The sequence below is a fragment of the Anolis carolinensis genome, chromosome 1, assembly GCF_035594765.1.
Source record: "Anolis carolinensis isolate JA03-04 chromosome 1, rAnoCar3.1.pri, whole genome shotgun sequence".
NCBI lineage: Eukaryota > Metazoa > Chordata > Lepidosauria > Squamata > Dactyloidae > Anolis > Anolis carolinensis.
In genome coordinates, this window is record NC_085841.1 from 311,165,854 (window position 1) to 311,188,955 (window position 23,102).

Consider the following 23,102-nt stretch of genomic DNA (forward strand, 5'->3'; position numbering starts at 1 on the left):
ATTCTGCATGGGACCTAAAAATTAATTGTTTAAAAATCGACGTCTCAGCTGTGCTAAAGGACTCTTATGGAAGCACCCTAAAATCAACATAGTAAGATATAGAATATTTTGACTATTTACCATGAATACTGGCTGTTACAGTAGAAGGTTGCTTTTTCATTCCCAAAATCGTTATCTGCTCAACTTTGCATTTTGTGTGATACCTTGGGTCTCCATCTGCATGTCTAAGAGATTGAAAAGACAGAGAGAGGACATAAGGCATGTATCAACATCACTGCTGTTTATATTATGAACTGAAGCCAACTGAAATTCCCAATTCAATTTGACCCATTGAAGCAACAGGAATGACCTATGTTTTGACTTTCAGCAATTGGTCCAATGTGCCTACTCTTGCTGCAAGTAAATTAAGAGAATATTTCCAGTTCCAGAATACTCATGGAAATAACACTCCAAGTCAACCTCTGGAATGCTCAGATAAGGCTATTCTTTGCAATATAATATATAGGAGAAGCAGAGTCTGCTTAGATTAGAGGCCAGGAATCTTTTGAGGCTCTAGAACAATGTCCTCAGATAGAAATTCTCTTGGAGGTATCTGTCAAACCACCTCTTTACTTGCACTTATGCGCCTTCTTAAAATAGCACACTTAAAATTTAAAATTCAAACAGAGGAAGTATGTACAGAGGAATCTGTAGTGACCATCACTAAATAATGTGTCCCCTCAACTATACAATGATGTTGTTTTGGAGGGCCGGACATATGCAAAAAAAAAAAAAAGGATTTTCAGGGAAACCGGAGTAAAGGACATGAGTTAGGGCCCTCAGCTAAGAAGTGCATTTAAAGCAAATCATCAAGAACAACCTGTGTCTGGACCACACTGGCTATGAGGGAACTACAATTTCTTTTGTTAGTACAGACAACCACTAAGCTAGTTATGAAAACAAGCTGGATTAAGGAACTACCAGTTACTCAACACTTTCTGCTTCAGACTTCTGGATTGACAGGGTATGTTACCTAGATGAGAAGACGTTCTGATAGAAGGTGAATTTCCTCAGCAAGAACTGCTTCTCATGAAGATACTGAAATGAATGGCCATCGTCTAGATAGAGCTCCCCAGCTGCAGACTCCTGCATATTGATAATCAAATAAATATTAATTAAGCATTGTCACATCAAACCAAAGCCAAAAGGAATGAATAGTTATATTATGATATTTAACAAATGTTTGTCCTGTGATATAAAGGCTAGAGAAGCACTGGTTTTTGGTATATGCATTTTTGTTCTACCATGTTTATGATCAAAGGGTTTTAGAAGGTTATTTCTAAACAGTACAAATATCTATAAGATATTTTTACTTGTATAGTCAATAAGGGAAACAAGTACACCGAACATGCAACTTTCAGATCCTTCAATAACTGTGCATAGTATCTAACCCAAGGGCTAAATTAGGCAAGAAGATCGGGGGGGGGGGGGGGTATTGCTCAGTTTTGTGGCTCTTAACTGTTATTTTTTAAAATACCATTGATGCTTAATTCTGTTTTAATGCTTGTATATTTGTGAATTTTAAATAGTATTGAAATGCTTTCAATGTAAGCTACTTTGAGTCCCCTTTGGAGAGAAAACATGGGGTATAAATAACAACAATAATTTTTAGACACTATTTTTTTCAGGGTGGGAATACTGGGGTCTCTGGCTCCCACTACAATAGTTGGTGGGCGTCATGCAGCCTACACACTTTACTTTGCCCACACCGGTTCTAAGTAGTAAAAGTTACTAGGGCGTATATTATAGCTCAGTAAGTTAGTCATTTATAATGCTGTAAGGCTAATATTAGTACTTTCTTGCATCCATACATTTCTGATCAGGAAGTGTTATGTGTTTTCACTAGTGAACAGGACTGAAAGAAGACCAGCAAGGAGTTATAGGAAACAATAACACGATGTAGCATGATTTTTGTTCCTGCGTTATAAATGTCATTTACTAATTGGTTTTATCATAAAAACATTGAAAAGGTTTGTTTTGCAGGATATCCTGCAGCACATTTTGCTATAGTTCTTCAATGAATCTCATAAAGTTTCAACCAATTCAACATAGTTTGTGGCAGCCAGATGGCCAACTGTTGGGGTGCTTTGATTGTATTTTTCACGCATGGCAAAAAAGGGGCTGGACTGGATGGCCTCTGGGGTTTCTGCTCCTCCTCCTTCTAGCCAGATGGCCATCTATTGGGGTGGCTTTGAATGTGTTTTTCCTGCATGGCAGAAGAGGGTTGGACTGGATGGCCCCTGGGGTCTACCATTGATATACTGTTGTTTTTCATTTTAAATATTGTATTTATTTTATTTTTTGAACTGCTTGAATTAGTTTACACAAACCATCCATCTGCATCCTGGCCCTTGCCTGATATATATATGTTATATATAATATAATATATAATCATTTATTGGATCTCCACTAGAAACTGACTGTCAGAACTGGAAAAGCAACAAAATTATTCAGAATAGGAACCTGGCATTACTGCATTTTATTTAAATGTGTTTGTTAGATTTGCATATATTTGCAGAATTGATCTCAAGCTTGTATCTCCACTTGGCAGAATAGAAAGGAAAACAGGAACTCTCTTTACTACCAAACAAAATATAGCATGCTGTACTTTAATCCTGCTATGGGTGGGAAAGAAATTCTATGTAAAGAAGTAAAGTGTAAGCCCAAGGCACAATTGCATAATTATACACTACAGTATCAAGACAGAACTGAAATATCAATGAATAACTGAAAATTATGATACAATATAAAACATAATTTCAGAGTACCTTACTATCCAGAGCAGCACGAAGTTCATAAGGAACATCTACCATCCATTCTGTGGATTTTCCTACAGAGGTTTTTAATGGTATAATAGTGCCCCCACGCTGAATGACTGGAATCTGCAGAAGAAGAAAAACAAAACAAGAAAAATGAACAAAGAATCTGCTTATCGTGAGGGAGAAGAAACAGCAAATAGGTTCACTTGGCCTGGCAGCTGTTATGTGCCTCCAACCTGCCTCAGCCTGATGCTGATAAGGTTTTCCTGACACCATTTATTCCGATGTGTTTTGTAATGCTTTACTTCTAAAGCTTAGGAAGTGTGACTTGCCTAAGGTTGCCATGGCTGAACAAGAATTTGAATCCTGGCTGTTCATCTTCATTGTAGAATTAATGCAGTTTGACACCAGTTTATTGAACTTCGGTCAATGTTATGGAATTATGAGAATTGTAGTTTTACCAAGTCAAATAGTGTTGGTGTCTCACCAAAGTACAAATCCCAGGATTCCATAGCATTGAGTCATGACAGTTAAAGAGGTGCCAAACTGCACCCATTCTCCAGTGTAGGTGAGCTCTCAGTCCCAAACTCAAACATCTCTACACATTGGTCATGGTGTTGCTATTAGCAATCTAAAAATTATGCCCTGATTTTCTAATCAGTCTTACTATATGTATGTATTATACTTCAGGGAGGAATTATATTAATACATCATAAAACTGATACAACAAAGTTTATTAACAACACAACTGAATTAGACAGAAAACCACTTTCATCATTACTTTCTGCATTCAGAATCTGTTCTAAAAGTCAAAACCAACACAAATCAGATTATACTTTGTCATATATAAATATTCTTTCAGAGCTTTGTGTGAAAATGTAATAGCACCTATTCATGATGTCATTTGAAATGTATTATTTTTTGCCAATTTTGTAAACAATATTGAAAAAATGCAATTACATGTGCTGTTAACACAACTACATTTCCAGTTTAAAGTATTCTCTCTTGAGTAGTTAGTAAATATTGGAAGGGAAATCTATTTATTATTATTCTCATAATAATACAAGAATACAAACATACATTGTCCAATGTCACTGGAATCTTCAATATGCCTTGAGTTTTCAAACAACTAAATTTTCGAAAGTCGTACCAGATCTGCTGAACGTACAAAAAAGAATGAGCAAAAATAAAGATTTTTATGATGGTAGATCACAATGCAAAATTCTTGCAGAATATCAAACTCATGAACAACAACCATAATAAATACATCAATAAAATGAATAAGCTATAACCCAGTAGTACAGCACTCTGCTGAATTGCCGAAATCAATGAAAAGCCTGCAAATTATTTTTAGAAGCAATGTAATATATGTTGCTAAGGAGAAAACTCTATCCATTCTTTTGGAGACATCACAGAAAAGACTCTGAAATTTTTATACAGCTGTGCTTACCTGACTTTTGTAACTTTTGACAGATATTTTTAACAGGTCACAGATATAAGCAGGTCTAAAGACAAGGTTCATAGCAGCGTTTTTATTTGTTTCAAGAAACCAACCTTAGGAAAAAGTTAAGTAGCATTTAAAACTATGTTACTGTAGTTTGTGTAGAATCAGATTATGCAATTATATCTATTGCCAAAAAACACTAGCAAGCCTAAATTTGGTCCAGAGTCTTTTGGAAATACATGTTCAATAAAGGGAAGGAAAATAACAGATACCTTATTTCCTTACCTCTTCTGAACCAGGCAGAAGGATACTGACTGTTGTGACTTTGGGTTCAGTGACTGGATGCACCAACAAAGCCTTTCCTGAAATATAAAACAAAATGGGGCCCAATACTGGGTTTTTATCATGTTTTGCCACATTCTACATTGGATTTGGAAAACAATTACTTCACCGTCTATTACAGGTGTAATTATGCCAAATCAAAAATGCTTTCTAGAATACCACTGAGGTTTTAGTTGAAAGTGCTAACAGGTAGTTCCTTCAAGATTATTAATGATTTCAACAGCACTTTCTGATTTACTGAAGGTTATGTACTGGTTTGCTGAAGGGATAAGTGGGCATAATTGTGATAGGACTGGAAGATGATTGCAAACTACTATTTAAGGCATTACAGTGGGCAACCAGTGCTGGCGAGAATGGTTTACATAAATTACAAATATTTTAATGTAAATCACTTCTTGGGATTTTAGAGGAAGGATGACTAGAAACTACAAAGACTCTAGAAATTAATATTAGCCATTGCCATGATGCAGATCTCCCCCAGCTTGAAAATCTCTCAACCATGTGGCCTTCCCTTCTGATGTTGTTTCAAATTATATCACTGCCATGTTGTATAAAATCCCTGTAATATGGAGTGTTAAAACTTACCAAGCATATACTCATCTTCAATGCCAAAAGCTTCTAGTTGTTTGGGGAATTCTACCCAGATAGGTCTATGAAAACAAAGAAGATAAACTCCATTATAAAATATTCATGATCACCATTTTTCTTTCCATATTGCATTGTAGCATAACTAGGAATTCCCTCCTAACTCAGATTTTAACCCAAGCCAGAGAAAAGTCTTTAGAAATTTGTATTTCCACTATGGTGACCTTCCCTACATCTCAGGGCCCCTGCACATAGCCACAAAACCCAGAATATCTAGGTAGATAATCCACAATATCTGCTTTGACCTGGGTCATCTGAGTCCACATTGCCGTATAATCCAGTTCAAAGCAGGTAACGTGGGATTTTATACAGCTGTGTGGAAGAAGCCTCAGTCTGGTGGTGCAAACATTTTCAGCAGTCTTACAGAAAGTACTGCTAGACTATTTCTTTTTTTATATAAGCCAAATTGTCTCATTCTTACAGTTCAACGTATTTATTTTAAGACTTTCCCCATTCTCCTGTGTAATTTCCCCCTGTAGCAAGAAGCAAAATATTTATATTGGTCGAAAGGAAGTATTTGAATATGCAGTAGCCCCTTTCTTTGCAAGCTTACCTCATGACTGGTTCCGCAGTGGTATGTGCTTGGTAGAAGAGTGAATATAAATAAGGAAGAAGGGAATAGCGCTCCTTGATAGCCGCCCTGATGATCTGTGTATTCTTTTCACCAAACAGCCAGGGCTCACGGCGCTTGGTGTGCATATTAGCATGGCCTCTAAAGAAAGGCTGGAGTGCTCCAGCTTGATACCATCGAACAAATAGCTCTGGTTCTGGGTCTCCAACAAATCCACCAACATCCGCTGGATTTCAGAAAAGGAACAATTATTTTTCTAGAAATAAATTTAAACTTGCTGGAAAATTAGTTTTGCCCATGCATAAAATAATTTAGAAAAGAGGACATAAGTTAGTAATAATGTGGAAAACATCTATGGAAAACTATTTTAAGTCTAACAAAAAACAGGAGAAGAGCTGCAGCTCCATGTGGGACCACATGTTAGGCATATAAACATTTCCATGTAGAGATTCTCTACCATCTGAAGACAGGTTTAGGAAAGAACCTTGAGTGACTACTGCCAGCCAGTATATACCAGTGCTTCTCTGGCTACCTGATACTGGGTACTGATATTACTTTTCACCTACTATGTCAGGGACTAGTATCATATTTGTCACTATTGGCTACAACTCTTTCTTTCTTTCCTGGAAATTTGCTGTGGAGCAGCAGTCAAAGGCTTGCAGACTTGGACTAATCCACAGACTGCTTTTTAGAGTACGGCTGGAACAAAGAACTTCCTGCTGGATGGTCCAATGGCTTGACTTGGGATAAGGCAGGTCCCCATGTTCCATATAAATGGATGACTTCTAAAAACAATCATGACATAACATATGAACATTTTCTCTCAAGAGGCCCACTTGGCACTAGCATGACAATCCTCAGTGCCAGGCAAAACATTTTTGATTTACTTAAACATTTGAATCTACTTTAAATGTTTTGTATGCATTAGATTTGCTTTTTTATTAATGTATTCCTGAATAATGATGGAAAAGGATCTAGGACAATATGAAATGAAATATACATATTCACATACATAGTAAACCGAAGTCTGAAGCGATATATGTGAAATGGCTCCCTTTACATTGTTAGGAGAATACAAGCTCTGTGTGTATGTGCCTTGAAGTCCCTTGTCAATTTATGGTGATCCCGTGAACTTCATAAGGCTTTCTTGGGCAGGGAATACTCAGAGGTGGTTTTGCCCGTTACACAGCCTACAGCACCTGGTTTTTGTTGGCAGTGTCCTATCTAAGTACTAACCAAAACTGATCCTGCTTAGCTGACAAGATCATTACCTCCACAGAAAGAAATCCCTGCAATGCTAAGTGTGAGCAACATAGGAATGGAGATTTTCAAGTAGCTCCACTCTGCTTTGTTGTCTCCAGTCCATACTGCACCTGGAAATAGCAAGATCAACCATTAGGGCTGTAATTACAAGGGAATAAGCAATTGAAATAAGTGGAGTTTTAGTTTTAAATTAATAACCTTTCAGGTCATTTTGGTTGAAATCTCTATCCTGACTTTACAAGCTATGAGCCAGTCATTTATTAGTTGGGCACCACTACTATGACTACTATGCTGAGTTGTCATAAAACACACTAATTATAATATGAGAAAAAGGGTTGTATTAATATTCACTGCCCATTAAAAGAAAGGGACATTTGTAAAATAAATATAATGTATCTTAGCAATAGCAACACCCACTTCAGAAAATCATGGAGTGAGTTATGCTGCAGCCATTAATTAACTGAAAAGTGCACACTGTGACAGTGGCAATCTAATATTAAGCTTCTCTCATTATGTACTGCTGGGTTTCCAATCCTGTATTTTGGGCTCTGTTCCTTAATTAAGTCATCTGCCATGAAAAGTAACATTAAAACTGGAACACAGCTCCATCATGCTTCATGGTTGTACAAAAAAAGGGAATTTGAGCAGGAGTTGGCTTCTCATGTAACCAAGCAAAAAGCAACATCTGCTGAAATTCCCTCTTCAACACAACAATTCAATGTATAGGGGCCATATATACATGTGTTTTGTGTTGACAACCTAGACAGCTCAATAGTGTGACAGATGCTTTGCATGTCTTAAGTATTCAAATTCGACCCTTGGCATTTGAAGCTAAAAAGTCTCAGATAGCACTTCTGGCAAAAACTCTGTTGCTGAAAGAGAGAGGGGTGCTGCAATAAAAACATCCCTGCTATGGTAAAATGAACTCTACCAACATCCTTGAGAAGCAACCAAGCTAAGGTTGGACAGGTCTGAAGAAGAAACACAACCATCTCACTTGCACGTGGCAACTTTTTACTTGACTTTCAGTTAAAAAATCTGTACTTTTATTCCAGTATCATCCAAAATAGGAAACTATGGTGACAATTTGGATCCCTTTAGGTTGAGGCTTCTTCCATACTTACCATATCTCTGTGATCCAGCGAAAAAAGAACGTGTAAGAACAAATGGCCTCTCCAAATTCCCACTCCGTCTGATTAATCCTTCTGCCGTTGCCATTTGCTGAAATGCAACATTGACATATTTTCTTAAAACGATTATTATACAGGCCAACAAAACAAATTACAGTATTTTTCTGGAGGTCTTGGTTTTAGGCCTGTTTCTGGGGTTATTTGGGACACTGATCCATAAAATTGCATAGGATAAATGACAGCTCTATTTTCTTAGATATTGTATCATGGTTTTCTATGGCCAAGCAGATGACAACTGATAGATGCTATATGTTCTGCATTTCAAAAACTAGAACTGATAGGGGGAAATTGGTGCCATTTTTTGAATCAACAGGTCAAATATACCAAGAAACAGGGATAACATTTGGGGCACCAAAATGTATTCCAAAAAGTCACAGATATCTATACAGTATACAGGAGGTAAACAAAGGTTGTGTCTGTTAAATCACAGTAATATTATGCATATATATCCACCAAAATATTAACACATAGCAGTGTAGTGTTTCTAAAATAGATATTTCAGGATTAAATTCTCACAAGTATGTGTTCATATAACAAAACAGTTTGAGTTTTAATTACTCTGCTGCTTAAAGCATATAATGCAGGGTTAAGCTTTTACTCATTTATGCATAAGTAACACAATAGTTAGAGTTCAATTCAGCAAAACAGTTTGAGTTTAATTCACTCTGCTGCTTAAAGCATATAGTGCAGGGTTCAGCTTTTACTCATATATGCATAAGTAACAAAATAGTTAGAGTTCAATTCACTCTTTTGCGACTTGTTACAACAATATTATAATTGCACAGTATGTTGCAAGTAGTTGTCTTCTTTTTCTTTTTTGCATATGAGGAGAAGGTTGGTAAGTAGAAATGAAGGAAGTCTCTGATATGAGAAATGTTTGTTGTGTCCATATCTATTGTTTTTTGTCTGTTGATATTTATGTAGGAATGAGAATTCAAGGAGAATATAGAGTCTCTGCAACCTAACTGGCCTTAAAAAAACCTGAAGAAGTGTCACAGACAGAACGCCACCAGATAAGATTCAACACAGTTTATTAAGGATACAGAACCAAAAATGCCCGTAAAAGACAAAGGGCTAGGCAAACACTCGCCTTCAATATGAAAAGATACTAAAAAATGGTTCAAAAGATGAACCGGATTAAACGGGAGTTTAATCCGGGTTAAACCAAAAATGCTTACTTCAGCCTGGCACTTTAAACAAACAAAAGCTGGTAAACAAAGATTCAATGTAACGTAAATAACTGGCAGCAGATTCCACTCTGCTACTCAACAGCTGTGGTTGAATAACTAAGTTGTTACTCCTCCGTGCAGCGAGCGAACTCCGGGTCCAAACACATCAATCAGGGTAGAAGCGGTCAGCGGGGTCCCAATCCGGTCCAAGGTCGAAGGCCAGGTACAGACGTCTTTAGTTCACCAGTTCCACCGATAATCACAGAAGGGATAGTCCGAGGTCGTAGTCAGTCAGTCAGTCCAGCGTCAATCCAGAGTAGGCAATTAATGTCCGTCAAAAAGACGACGGAGGTCCAAGCTATTAAGATTAAACACAAGTTGCACAGGAAAAGCCCACACAGTTCCTCCCGCCGTCTATGCCTGTGATGACTCATGGGCCATGTAGTCCCATTCCTAGTGCTGTTGTGACTGACGAAGAGGAGAACTTGGGTTTTCCTCCATTTCAGCCAGAAAGGGAACCATTTCAGCCAGAAATTGAGCCTTTGCACCTGCAGGAGGCTTGTCTTCCAGAAATCTCCCAAACAAGCCCGGAGTCGAGTTCTCCCCCTTTTTCGCGCCGTAATTACATTCTCCAGCAGAAAGGAGTGCAACAGGCTAATCGCAGGAGTTTGAGAATAGCAGCAAAGCATTCAGATGATTAAAGCCTGTTCCCATGAGAAATTTTAGGGAGTCATACATCTGGACACAGAGATTGACTTTCGTTTCTGGTTCCCCAGAGAAGTGTTCTCTGGTGGGGAAAACAAGGCCTATTTAGGTTCCTTGCTCCCGGAGGGATCTTGCGGAGTCAATTCGTCAGCAACTGGAGTAGTGTGTGTGGACAGCTACTCCGCTTCCAAGCCTTTGTTCCTGATTCAAGCCTTCGTTTTCCAGCCTTGTTCTTCCACGGATTTAGCCTTGCTTTCCAAGACCCAGCCTTGCCTTGTTTCCCGGATTTTGCCAAGTAAATACCACGGATCTTGTCCTTGCTCCTCGTTCCTTGCTGCCTTGTATCCAAGCCTTGTTTTTCCAAGAATCAAGTTACTTCCTAGCCTCGTTCAAGTTCATGGACTAAAAGACCTTGTCATCTCCCCTCACTTTGCCTGGCAAAGTGAGTGTTTCGGTTATTGGATTACAACTTTGGACCTTAATATTTCATATTGGACATTGCTTCTTTGGACTAATTTTGACCTTTCCTGAAAGGTCTACTCCTGGACTAATTCATACGCTTGCTTTTATTAACTTTACATATTTCCTTAATAAAGATATTAGATAGATTCTGGCCTCTGTGTATGGTTATTGGTGCTCTGCTGCCTGGGTCCTGACAGTTTGACTCCGCCACCCTAAGCACCAATTAACCTAGGCCAGAATGTCTACCGGAGCCGGGCCGGGTGGCCAACCGATCAGCTACACCATCGACAAGGATGAGGTGGACCGGATCCGTGATAAGCTCAATGCGCAGGATGGGGAAATAAAGGGAACGCGGAATCCGTCTCCCGGCCATGGCGTTGCCAACCAAGTTTTCTGGAGAAGCTTCTAAGGTTCATGTTTTCCGTCGTCAATGCCAGGCTTATCTAGAGGCCCGCGCTGCCGAGTTTCCCCAAGAAGACATCAAGGTGGCGTGGGTTTACAGTCTCCTAGACGGGCCAGCGGCCAACTGGGCGACGGCACTGTTCGACCAAGCCTCCCCACATCTAAGGTCAGCGCAACACTTCTTGGACCACCTTAAGGAGACCTGGGGAATCGAGGACAATTTGGAGGCAGCCGGCCACAAACTCCGGCGCCTCTCCCAAGGGGACAGACCCTTGTCCCAGTACATAGCCGAGTTCCGAGTGCTGGCCCACAACACTGGATGGAACGATGTAGCCCTTAGAGGACAATTTCGGGAGGGCCTCAACATTGAGATGCTGGAAGAAATCTCCAAGGTGGATCCTCCCCACTCTCTTGAAGCACTCATTGATCAATGTTTACGAGCTGAAGTCATGCTTGCCAACAGAAAACAATGGGTCCGAGGCCAGAGCGGTAGAGCTGGGGTGAAACCTCCCGCTCCCACCGGCGTCCAGCCGCGCCCAGTATGGAGACCCCCGCCACCAGCCCCATACCCCAGAGGGAGCGAGGAGGTGCCGATGCAGTTGGGCAATGTGCGTCCCAGATTAGATGCCGCCGAGAAGGCCCGCCGCCAACGCCTAAATCTCTGTTGGTACTGCGGAAACGGGGGCCACTTCGCCAGAGAATGCCCAGCCAAAGGGAAGCCCGCCGCCCGTCTGGCGGCGGCGTCCTCCACAGAGACGAAGACGTCTGAGGCGGCTGGCGCACAGCCGGCGGGGGAAGCCAGCGACCGGGCGTAGAGAGGCTCGCCAACCCGGTCAAAAAACCCACTCAAGAGCCGCCAACCGGGGTCCTGTTTCTTCTAGTGGTCACCTTGTGGTCAGCAAAAAAAGGACCCGTCATGGTCCATGCCATGATAGACTCCGGAGCCACCAACAATTTCATTGATAGAGAGTATGCCGACTCTCTGGGATTACAATATCATGATTTCAAGAATGCCCGTGTGGTGCAAGCCATCGATGGCCGCCCCCTCAAGACGGGTCCCGTAAGTCAGTGGTCGGAACCCACCAGAATGTGGATAAGGGAACATATGGAAGAGATTTCCTTCTTTGTTACCGAGGTTCCCCATTTCCCTGTGATTTTGGGTATTCCATGGCTGACACTTCACGACCCAAGCATCTCCTGGTCCAACAGAGAACTGCAGTTTGCTTCAAAATATTGCCAAAACCATTGCCTTGTAGCTAAGATCTGCCATACCACAGACACTGAACCCATTATCACCTTGCCCAAGAAGTACTCAGAATATTGGGATGTATTCAATGAAAAGGAGGCCGAGAGATTACCCCCACATAGACCTTATGACTGTGCCATTGACTTGGTGGAGGGGGCCCCGATCCCGCGAGGACATCTCTACTCCCTGACTGAACCGGAGCAAGAAGCTCTCAGGGAGTTCATAGAGTCAAACCTTCGCAAGGGATTCATCAGACCCTCTCAATCCCCAGCCGCTTCCCCAGTGATGTTTGTGAAAAAGAAGTCAGGGGAATTACGCTTGGTGGTGGACTATAGAGCATTGAACAATATCACTAAGCGGAACAGCTATCCCCTGCCCTTAATCTCGGACCTACTAGACCGACTTCGAGGAGCCAAGGTCTACACCAAGCTGGATCTTCGGGGAGCGTATAATCTAGTTCGCATCAGAGAAGGGGACGAGTGGAAGACCGCCTTCCAGACTAAATTCGGATTATTCGAGTCCCGAGTTATGAATTATGGATTATGTGGAGCTCACGCAACGTTCCAGCATTTTGTCAATGACATCTTTCAGGATTATCTAGATCGGTTCTTGATCATCTACCTGGACGATTTTTTGGTGTTTTCTAGATCACAATCAGAACATGAGAACCACGTCAGAATGGTGTTACAACGATTGCGGGATCATGGACTTTATGCCAAGCTGGAAAAATGTGCTTTTGATCTACAGGAGGTAGATTTCCTGGGGTACCGCGTCTCGCCACTAGGGCTCTCCATGGACCCGGCAAAAGTTTCAGCAGTATTGGAATGGCGGGCGCCAACCAACAAAAAAGAGGTGCAACGATTCTTGGGGTTCGCGAACTATTACCGCAAGTTCATTCCAGATTTTGCCCGCTGGTCTGACCCAATCACCAGCTGCATCCGTGGGAAACAGCCCTTCCGCTGGACAGATCAAGCAGAGAAAGGGTTCCAGCAACTAAAGAAATTATTCACGTCCCAGCCAATCCTTCAGCACCCAGATCCTGAAACCCCTTTTGTTGTGCAGGCGGACGCCTCCGATGTAGCAATTGGGGCTGTACTCCTACAACCGGTGGGAGATCATCTTCATCCTTGTGCCTTTTATTCCCGTCAATTGACCGCACCAGAGAGAAACTACACCATTTGGGAAAAGGAACTATTGGCCATAAAGGCAGCCTTTGAAACTTGGAGACATTGGTTAGAAGGGGCCAAATTTCCCATTGAAGTCCATACTGATCATCGGAATCTAGAGCATCTAAGAACTGCCCGCAAGCTAAATCAGAGACAACAACGCTGGGCTTTATTCTTTGAACGTTTTAACTTCCAAATTCATTATGTAACCCCAGCCCAGACCAAGCAAGCAGATGCTCTGTCACGGAAACCGGAATACGCTGCAGGACGCAAGGAGACCTTTGAGTCCCAGCTGCTACAACCCGGGAACTTTGCCACGCTCACAGTGGGGAACACCAAATCCACTCCCATTGAATCAACTCCCTCTACTCCAGGGCCCCTTTGTGCTCAAGAAATCAGGGCTAGTCAGCAAGCAGATGCCTGGGCGCAGGACCAACTTCGCCAAGGACTACATTTTCCCTTTTCGCTTAAGGATGGGCTGCTTTGCTATAGAAATCATGTTTACATCCCCCCAGGACCGGGCAGGGAAAAGGCACTTCGTTTGTGTCATGACTGCAAGCCAGCAGGGCATTTCGGGCTATTCAAAACTATGCATTTGATCCTAAGAGATTTCTGGTGGCCCAAGATCCGCAAGGATGTAGAAAAATATATCAACACCTGCCCAGTATGCCAGCGCTCCAAGACAAGAAGGGAAAAGCCCTCAGGGCTTCTGCATCCCCTTCCTACCCCATCTCGCCCATGGGAAATAATCTCTGCGGATTTTATAACTGATCTACCACCTTCCTGTGGATTCACCACGATCCTAGTGGTGGTGGACCTTTTCACCAAGTTAGCCCATTTTATTCCCTGCGAAGGCCTTCCCACGGCCAAAGAGACTGCAGATCTATTTCTCCAACATGTTTTCAGATTGCATGGATTGCCCAAGAGTTTGGTCACTGACCGTGGGTCCCAATTCACCTCTCGCTTCTGGAAGGCACTACAAAAACTATTGGGCATAGACTCTCGTTTATCTTCGGCTCATCATCCTCAAACAGATGGGCAAACTGAGCGCACCAATGCCACTTTGGAACAGTACCTTCGCTGTTATGTAAACTACCAACAGGACAATTGGGCTTCCCTGTTACCACTGTCGGAGTTTGCCTACAACAATGGGGTCCAGGCTTCAATTAAGGAAACCCCGTTCTTTGCAAACTATGGCTTCCATCCACGTTTCTTTCCTCCTGTCATTGAAACCTCAGAAGTTCCCGCAGCAGAGGACTGGCTGCAGGAACTCACAGCAGTGCAGCAACTTTTGCTCCAGCAACTGGACCAAGCCAAGGAGGACTATAAACGCCACGCTGACAAGCATCGCCAGCCGGGCCCCGAAATCAAGGTAGGAGACCGGGTTCTTCTGTCCACTCGCTTTTTGCCCTCCCACCGTCCCTGCCGGAAGCTAGATGCCCGTTTCATTGGTCCCTATCCAGTGGTGGCGCAACTTAACCCCGTGACTTTCAAACTCCAACTTCCGCGCTCTATGCGCATTCATCCAGTGTTCCATCGCTCCCTGCTCCTTCCGGCGGATGGTGTGCGCCCTGATGCAGACCGGCCGGCCCCCGCCCCTGTTCTGGTGGACGGAGAAGAAGAGTTCGAGGTTCAGGACATTTTGGATTCTCGCTTTCACCGCCGCCGCCTACAATATCTCATTGACTGGGTGGGTTTTGGCCCCGAAGAGCGCTCTTGGGAAGACGCTTCCACGGTTCATGCTCCTGATCTAACCCGCCGCTTCCATCAGACCTATCCCGCCAAACCGCGGCCTCGCGCCTCAGGGAGAGAGTCCCAGTTTGAGAGGGGGCTTGAGGAGGGGGATAGTGTGATGACTCATGGGCCATGTAGTCCCATTCCTAGTGCTGTTGTGACTGACGAAGAGGAGAACTTGGGTTTTCCTCCATTTCAGCCAGAAAGGGAACCATTTCAGCCAGAAATTGAGCCTTTGCACCTGCAGGAGGCTTGTCTTCCAGAAATCTCCCAAACAAGCCCGGAGTCGAGTTCTCCCCCTTTTTCGCGCCGTAATTACATTCTCCAGCAGAAAGGAGTGCAACAGGCTAATCGCAGGAGTTTGAGAATAGCAGCAAAGCATTCAGATGATTAAAGCCTGTTCCCATGAGAAATTTTAGGGAGTCATACATCTGGACACAGAGATTGACTTTCGTTTCTGGTTCCCCAGAGAAGTGTTCTCTGGTGGGGAAAACAAGGCCTATTTAGGTTCCTTGCTCCCGGAGGGATCTTGCGGAGTCAATTCGTCAGCAACTGGAGTAGTGTGTGTGGACAGCTACTCCGCTTCCAAGCCTTTGTTCCTGATTCAAGCCTTCGTTTTCCAGCCTTGTTCTTCCACGGATTTAGCCTTGCTTTCCAAGACCCAGCCTTGCCTTGTTTCCCGGATTTTGCCAAGTAAATACCACGGATCTTGTCCTTGCTCCTCGTTCCTTGCTGCCTTGTATCCAAGCCTTGTTTTTCCAAGAATCAAGTTACTTCCTAGCCTCGTTCAAGTTCATGGACTAAAAGACCTTGTCATCTCCCCTCACTTTGCCTGGCAAAGTGAGTGTTTCGGTTATTGGATTACAACTTTGGATCTTAATATTTCATATTGGACATTGCTTCTTTGGACTAATTTTGACCTTTCCTGAAAGGTCTACTCCTGGACTAATTCATACGCTTGCTTTTATTAACTTTACATATTTCCTTAATAAAGATATTAGATAGATTCTGGCCTCTGTGTATGGTTATTGGTGCTCTGCTGCCTGGGTCCTGACAATGCCCAGTGTCCTTGGTAACTTACGTATTCAGCAACCGAATCACACCCGTCTTCAGGAAATTCCCAACAAGAGCCCAAGCGTTCGTCCAGATTACCTTGCCCAACGCAATTAGCCCTGGATTCTAAACCCCATTTTATGCCAGTTTACAACTCCTCATCGCTGTCAGCTGTAACCCCAATTCCAGGTGCCTCATCATCATCCTCATCAGAGCTAAAACACCTTTGACTACGCCCCACAGCATCCCCAGCTGTGGATCCCGATCCATCCCTCCAGCTTGTCCACGGGTCTAATCCTGCAACCCCCCAGTCGCCTCCCATACTATCATTGCCGGTGGCACCCAAATCCTCCCTCACACGAGTCCATTCCATGTCATCCTCCTCTGAGCTAACCATCTCTTCCTCCATTCCATCGGTAAAACCCTCAAAGGAGTCTTCGTCAGTTGGTTCTGCAAATAAGTCCCGCAGCCGTTTCCTTTCTCGCTCCTCAAGAGAGTCTGATTCCCGAGGAGTCTTACGACCACGTCTCCCAGTATCGGAGCCATAAGGCTCAACCATAACAAGAAGGGCTTGACCAGAAACAAAGAAGAAAAAAACCCGGGACTCTTTGTTGTGCATCCCTTTAAGGACACAACATATACAAAAAAGAAAAAGAAGACAACTACTTGCAACATACTGTGCAATTATAATATTGTTGTAACAAGTCGCAAAAGAGTGAATTGAACTCTAACTATTTTGTTACTTATGCATATATGAGTAAAAGCTGAACCCTGCACTATATGCTTTAAGCAGCAGAGTGAATTAAACTCAAACTGTTTTGCTGAATTGAACTCTAACTATTGTGTTACTTATGCATAAATGAGTAAAAGCTTAACCCTGCATTATATGCTTTAAGCAGCAGAGTAATTAAAACTCAAACTGTTTTGTTATATGAACACATACTTGTGAGAATTTAATCCTGAAATATCTATTTTAGAAACACTACACTGCTATGTGTTAATATTTTGGTGGATATATATGCATAATATTACTGTGATTTAACAGACACAACCTTTGTTTACCTCCTGCACCAAAATGTATGCCAGCCGGTGTTATCTGCCAGCTGATGTAAAATTTCATTTTTTCTTCATCTCTTTGTTATAATTTTACCAATGTAAAGCCAGAAACAGTAAAATAACTGAAACACACATAGAGATACAGGATCTGGAAGGCCTAAATGGTCCATCTTACACCAATTACTAGTTAAAACCAGTTAACAGTAATGTATTAATCAATCAATCAAACTTTATTTATATCTCACCCCATCTCCCCATGGGGACTCAGGGCAGCTTACAACATAAAAGGCAACCATTCAATGCCACAATTAGCTGAACTTGTAAACTAATTTTTGTTATGCAAACCCTTCATAATGGAAATATTATATCTTTTTATTAGAATGTACTGTTTCTCAGAGGAATATATAAGAAGGAACAAAAAAGTGTTGTTTTTGAAGATTGCTTTTTCATCAAAACTAGTTAATATTGTTGAAACTCCTAAAAACCTCATTGAAACTATTATTTAATTTTACAAGCCTATTACATTCATTATATGGTGATCATCTCTACACCAAGTCAAAAATGTAAAATAAAGTACCTTAAGAGTAATAATAATCACAATAAACAGAACACCTGTAATACATTATTGAGACAGAGTTTTTATTTACAATATTATACAGATTTGCTCATTCATCTTAAACCATTTGAGTTCTTTGAATCTGCCCTTTTAATTAGTTAAACTGTTTTTGGTCTTTTAAAATCATTTTAATTATTCACATGGCTTTAAATTCATAGGCTGGGTTTATTGTATGCCACCTTGAGATCTCTGGATAGATGGTGGGCTATAATTATTTTAAGTAAATAAATACCTGATAAAAACCGTAGAGATTATGAACCTCTCGATGTTCCCAATTCCCATAATGGACAGCATCCTTCTGCATGGTTAGTTCTGCCCCTCTGAAGACTGAGGGCTCATTCATATCATTCCAAGCAAAAAGGATTTCAGTGGAACCCTGAAAAACAATATCTAATCACCTTTAAACCTGTCAGTTCAACCAGGGTTCAAGTGAAATAGAACACTTAGTTCTGAAAAATGTAAAACAAAATCAAAGTGACAAGAGTAGGTATAATTAAATGGCATCTGTTACAAGTGAAACTCAGTTTCTGTCTCACAGACAACCAAGGGTTTCTATTAGTGGGGTGGACAGAGGGATTTTTTTAAGCAAATCCCATTTGCACTACTGCCTCCTGCCTCCCCAAATCTGCTCCAAAGGTTCTACTGATAGTAGCCAGCCAATATAGTTCTACCAACTGGTATATTTTGGGCATTTGCTTTGTTGACAGTGGAAACCCCACATTTTAGAAACTACAGGCTTCTTTGGAGACGATAGAAAAATTATTTATGCTTTATTTTGTTTATGTGGATGATTCATCCTGGACCTGGGACTAAAGTGTAAGGAGACCATCCATGATATTGAATAGGTTTTCTTTTAGGACAGCGTTTAAATTGTGAAATTATGAGGTTCATCTCAAATAAACCATTCTCAATGCAGCTGGATTTGCAATTTTGAGGGAAAAAAAGATGAAATCTTATAGTCTCCTTACTTCCAAAAAAGCCTCCAAAGGAAATGAATGGGCTGGGTTATCTCCTTGGTGTCTTAAGGGCCTTGTCATATCTTCCTATGCAAAAACTACCCCATTTTCACTTGTTCGCATTATATTTAAGAGCATTCTTACTTATAGATTTCAAATACAAGTCCCCTTGATTACTTTCTTTACAGTTTAGCCTTTATTTCAGGTTATCCCACCTCACTGCCCTTTCAAAAGATTCTGCAACATGGTGTCAAAGCAGAAAGACACAAACCTTGTATGTTTTGAATGCAAACAGCTCTGCATACCAGTCTCTGACTTTAGGATTGGTGAAATCCAAGTAAGAAGAGGAACCTGTAGATATGGGTATAATAACCATTTTCAGGATAAAACAAATAGGTTATTTATCATCTAAATGTCAGAAAGGAAGGTATAGTTACCTATCAGACTGTCTGCACTGTTATTCATTTTACATAGTGGATGGTGTTGTGTTAAAAATATCTTGATGTTAAATCCACTAACAGATTGAATGACGTGTGTAATACAGCCCTTAACCAATGTAAATTAATTCTCAAAAATAGATGCAAGTGAATTGATTCATGGGTTGCTGTGAGTTTTCTGGGCTGTATGGACATGTTCCAGGAGCATTCTCTCCTCAACCATCACCCAAATAAAAAAAGAAGCACAATTAAAGCCCTGGCAGATTGTGCAAAAAGAATCTGCAAACCCCATCTCCTCCAAGGGGAAATGAACCATCTAAACTGGGCTCTACAGGCCAACAGATACTCCATCAAAGACATTAGAAGAGCTCCAAGAACAAGCACCAAGAGTAAAAACAAAGATCCACCCAGAGAAAAAGTGTTCTTACCATACATCAAGGGAAGCTGATAAAGAAACACAACCTACAAACTATCTACAGACCCATTAAGAAAATCCAACAAATGCTATGTTCAGCAGCAGGAGTCTACCATATACCATGCAGCTGTGGACAAGTCTACATAGGGACCACCAAATGCAGCATTACCCAACACGAATCAAGGAACATGAAAGGCACTGCAGACTAACTCAGCCAGAAAAGTCAGCCAGAGCAGAGCACTTGATGAACTGACCTGGGCACAAAATATTATTTGAGAACACAGAAATGCTGGACCACTCTAACAACCACCATGTCAGACTACACAGATAAGCCACTGAAATCCACAAGCATGCGGACAATTTCAACAGAAAGGTGGAAACCATGACATTGAACAACATGTGGCTACCATATTTACCTGGGTAAATATGGAGAATTTTCACATGAAATTAGAAAAACCATGAAGAAAAAACACAACTTTTGTTTTTATCAGAGATCTAGGAATCTGTAGGTCTTTCAGCACAACTCTATGGTCAAGTTCCAGAATTACTAGGTCCTCTAGTCTGGCTCTATTTTATTTTCAACTTCCAACAGAAGTTGATTGGGGTCAAACTGGTGGAACTAGAGACACAATATTAATCAATCAATCAATCAATCAATCAAATCCATGATTAATAAATTTCTCAAAATTAAATTGGCAAATGTGGAGGATTGACTATATTTGATCGTTCTTTTAAGAAGACAGCTGGTGACTGCTGGCTCTAAGAAGATAATGGAGGCCTCTAACTGTGGCTGCCAACCTCAATGCTTGTTTGCTTTGTTCTTTTCTTGCTTCCCACAAGGCAGCAGGTATCAGTGTCCCATGAAGGAGATGGAGTCCAAATGGAGGAGGTTCTGATATAGGTTTTGCCTTTACCTACATCTCTTGCCTGCTCTTCCTTCTCACGCTGTAGTAAGGACCAGTTGCTCCTCTCATTGTAGACTGAAAGTTCAGCCAAAGTCCATTCTAACTCAAGAAAATCCATTTTAACTTGCTCTTGTAATGGAATTTGTAAGAATATAAATGCAAGATTGTATTACCTGGCCAACAGATGCCTTCAAAATCCCCACCTTTACGGTCTTTTACAAAATATCCTCTTTCTTTTCCTTGTGAGTATATGGTGTACAAAGGATCGACTTTAATATGCGGGTCCAGAATGACAACAAGCTGCCAAAATGAGAGACAGGGAGATAAATTTATTTGTGATAGTTGGATGTGCCACAGAAAGGTTTGCTTTCAGTTCAAACATTCCACAGAAGTGACTAGCAGTCACTACTGGTTCTATATTGTGTTTTGCTGGGTGTCTTTTAGTCAATATCTAATAAAAAGGAGTTGGAGGAGATAGGGAAACAGTGGCATTTTAAGTCACCTTGGGCAAGTCATACTCTCTCAGCCTCAGAGGACAAATCCCCTCTGAACAAAACCTTTAGAGATGCTGTAAGTCAGAAATGGCCTTAAGATTTTAAAACCTCTTTTTGAATAGCTCTATAGTCAAAGGATTTATTTTTAAAATCTAGATGGAAATTAAAGTTTTAATTGAGCACGATTATATACAGAAGACACATTAAACACAAACCTCTGCATAAACATACCTCAATTTATTTTTTCTTGCATTACATACTGTAAAGGAGCTAATTAATGACTGCCACCAATTTGTAAAAGACTAAGAACGTCTAAAGTTCTTTCAGGCAGGGGGAATCTTTTAAATCCCACCGCTGCCCTCAATTTACGAAGATGCAGCCACCAAAGACTCAGAGAGGAGACCTTTTACTTTTTCTTTCTTTCTTCTTCTTCACTTAAGATGGTAGAGTAACTTAGTTTATAATATATGCGATAGAGTCTTAGATGTTGGAGGAACAATAACAAGTTTATTCAGGCACAGAGCTTAGTGGTTACAATTCTCACTTAGAGGCACTTTCATTAAGTTACAATATTAGAATAAGAAGAGTCAAACTCCCTAAAGAGTCACTTCTTTAACTTAAAGTAGCCAGAACTTCATCCTCTGCCACTTTTAAACCGTAATCACCCCTGTGATATACAATCACAGATTCTCTGTTCCTTACTAGGACACAGACTACATAAAATAAGTCACCAAACTTATTTTAATCCGACTCAAAATGAACAATTGAGTCTCCCTTGATCCCCTCAACCTAGGATCAATCTTCCCTGTGCCTCATCAGAGCACAGACTGAAACCCTTTTTTTAACACTGCAATTCTTCAACAAAATGACAGTTGGCTCCGCCTACTTCTCCATGGCAACCAGCCTCTGAGTGCAGAGAAGCAATAACTGCAATACTCACCCTTTTAAAACACAAACACACAATTAAACATAACATCTGTAAACCAAAAATTCATACTTCATTTCACATACCTTGCGTTTTTTCTTCATGAGTATCTTTTTTTGCATCCTCTTAGGGTTACCAAATGTCTCCTTATCCCACGTGAAGTACCGCTTTCCATCAGTATGCTCAATGTCTAGCCACATAACGTCGTAGGGGATGTTGAATACATCAAAACCTGTATCAACCCCTTCTACATCTTTCTCATCTACATAATTCCAGCGGCACTGGTGGTAACCAAGGGAGAAAAGTGGAGGCAGGGCTTGAGTACCTACCAAAAAGGACATAAACATTAATGCTGTCATTCATACTAATATTGATCCGACCATTAAATGCTGAAATCTTTGCTCTTACTTGGTCTGTTAGCACCTGCTTGTGAAGCACATTTCTAGACTGCAGGTTTTGTTACTAGAGTACTATATTTATTACATTAGAAATGCACAATATGAATTCTTTTATTAGAAAAATAGCACAGGTCATTTTATTTGAAACTAGAAAGAAGCTTGCACACATTTGTTAGTTAAGAGATCAGACAGACTGTTTTACAAGCAGGAATTAAATTGTTTTGCACAAAAGTGATAAGATATGGTCCCGAGGCAATAGTTTGAAAACACGTGATAATAATGCAATTCTTTGGAAATGGGATACAAGTCTAAACATGAAATTTGTTTATATACCCGTATTTACTCGAATCTAATGCACCATCAAATCTCATGCAAACCTCAATTTTCAAAACCCTGAAACAAAAAGAGTATTTGCTGGCAAATGTAATGTGCAGCAACAAAAAGTGCACTCTTTTTACTTTAACCAAAAAGGTGTGCATTATAGTGGCTGCATTTTTATAATTCCTTCTTTAGAAAACAAATATTTTAGAACACCAAAGCTTTCAGCAATGGAAAAGAAGACCTTGGGGTGCATCTCTGCTGTAGAACAGACATGGGTAAACTTTGGCTCTCCAGGTGTTTTGGACCAACTCCCACAATTCCTAACAGCCAGTAATGGCTGTTAGGAATTGTGAGAATTGAAGAGCAAAACACCTGGAGGGCCGAAGTTT

General features: G+C 41.0%; 1 protein-coding gene across 6 annotated transcripts in view; it reads right to left on the minus strand.

The window, feature by feature from the left end:
- Positions 1-23,102, minus strand: part of ganc (glucosidase alpha, neutral C) — a 39,565-nt gene that overhangs the window by 4,257 nt on the left and 12,206 nt on the right. The window contains exons 11-23 of one of the 6 annotated variants that reach the window (XM_008104194.3): positions 22,081-22,319; positions 20,749-20,875; positions 19,090-19,169; positions 18,095-18,238; positions 8,188-8,284; positions 7,072-7,173; positions 5,783-6,026; positions 5,170-5,234; positions 4,528-4,604; positions 3,879-3,953; positions 2,808-2,921; positions 1,013-1,125; positions 121-224 (exon numbers count right to left, since the gene is read on the minus strand). In XM_008104194.3, coding sequence (XP_008102401.1) covers positions 121-224; positions 1,013-1,125; positions 2,808-2,921; positions 3,879-3,953; positions 4,528-4,604; positions 5,170-5,234; positions 5,783-6,026; positions 7,072-7,173; positions 8,188-8,284; positions 18,095-18,238; positions 19,090-19,169; positions 20,749-20,875; positions 22,081-22,319 — 1,581 coding nt within the window. Of the gene's footprint in view, positions 1-120; positions 225-1,012; positions 1,126-2,807; positions 2,922-3,878; positions 4,353-4,514; positions 4,605-5,169; positions 5,235-5,782; positions 6,027-7,071; positions 7,174-8,187; positions 8,285-18,094; positions 18,239-19,089; positions 19,170-20,748; positions 20,876-22,080; positions 22,320-23,102 lie in introns of those variants that run through there. The other 5 variants (XM_008104186.3, XR_010002044.1, XR_010002046.1 and 2 more) reach the window with 5 other exon arrangements.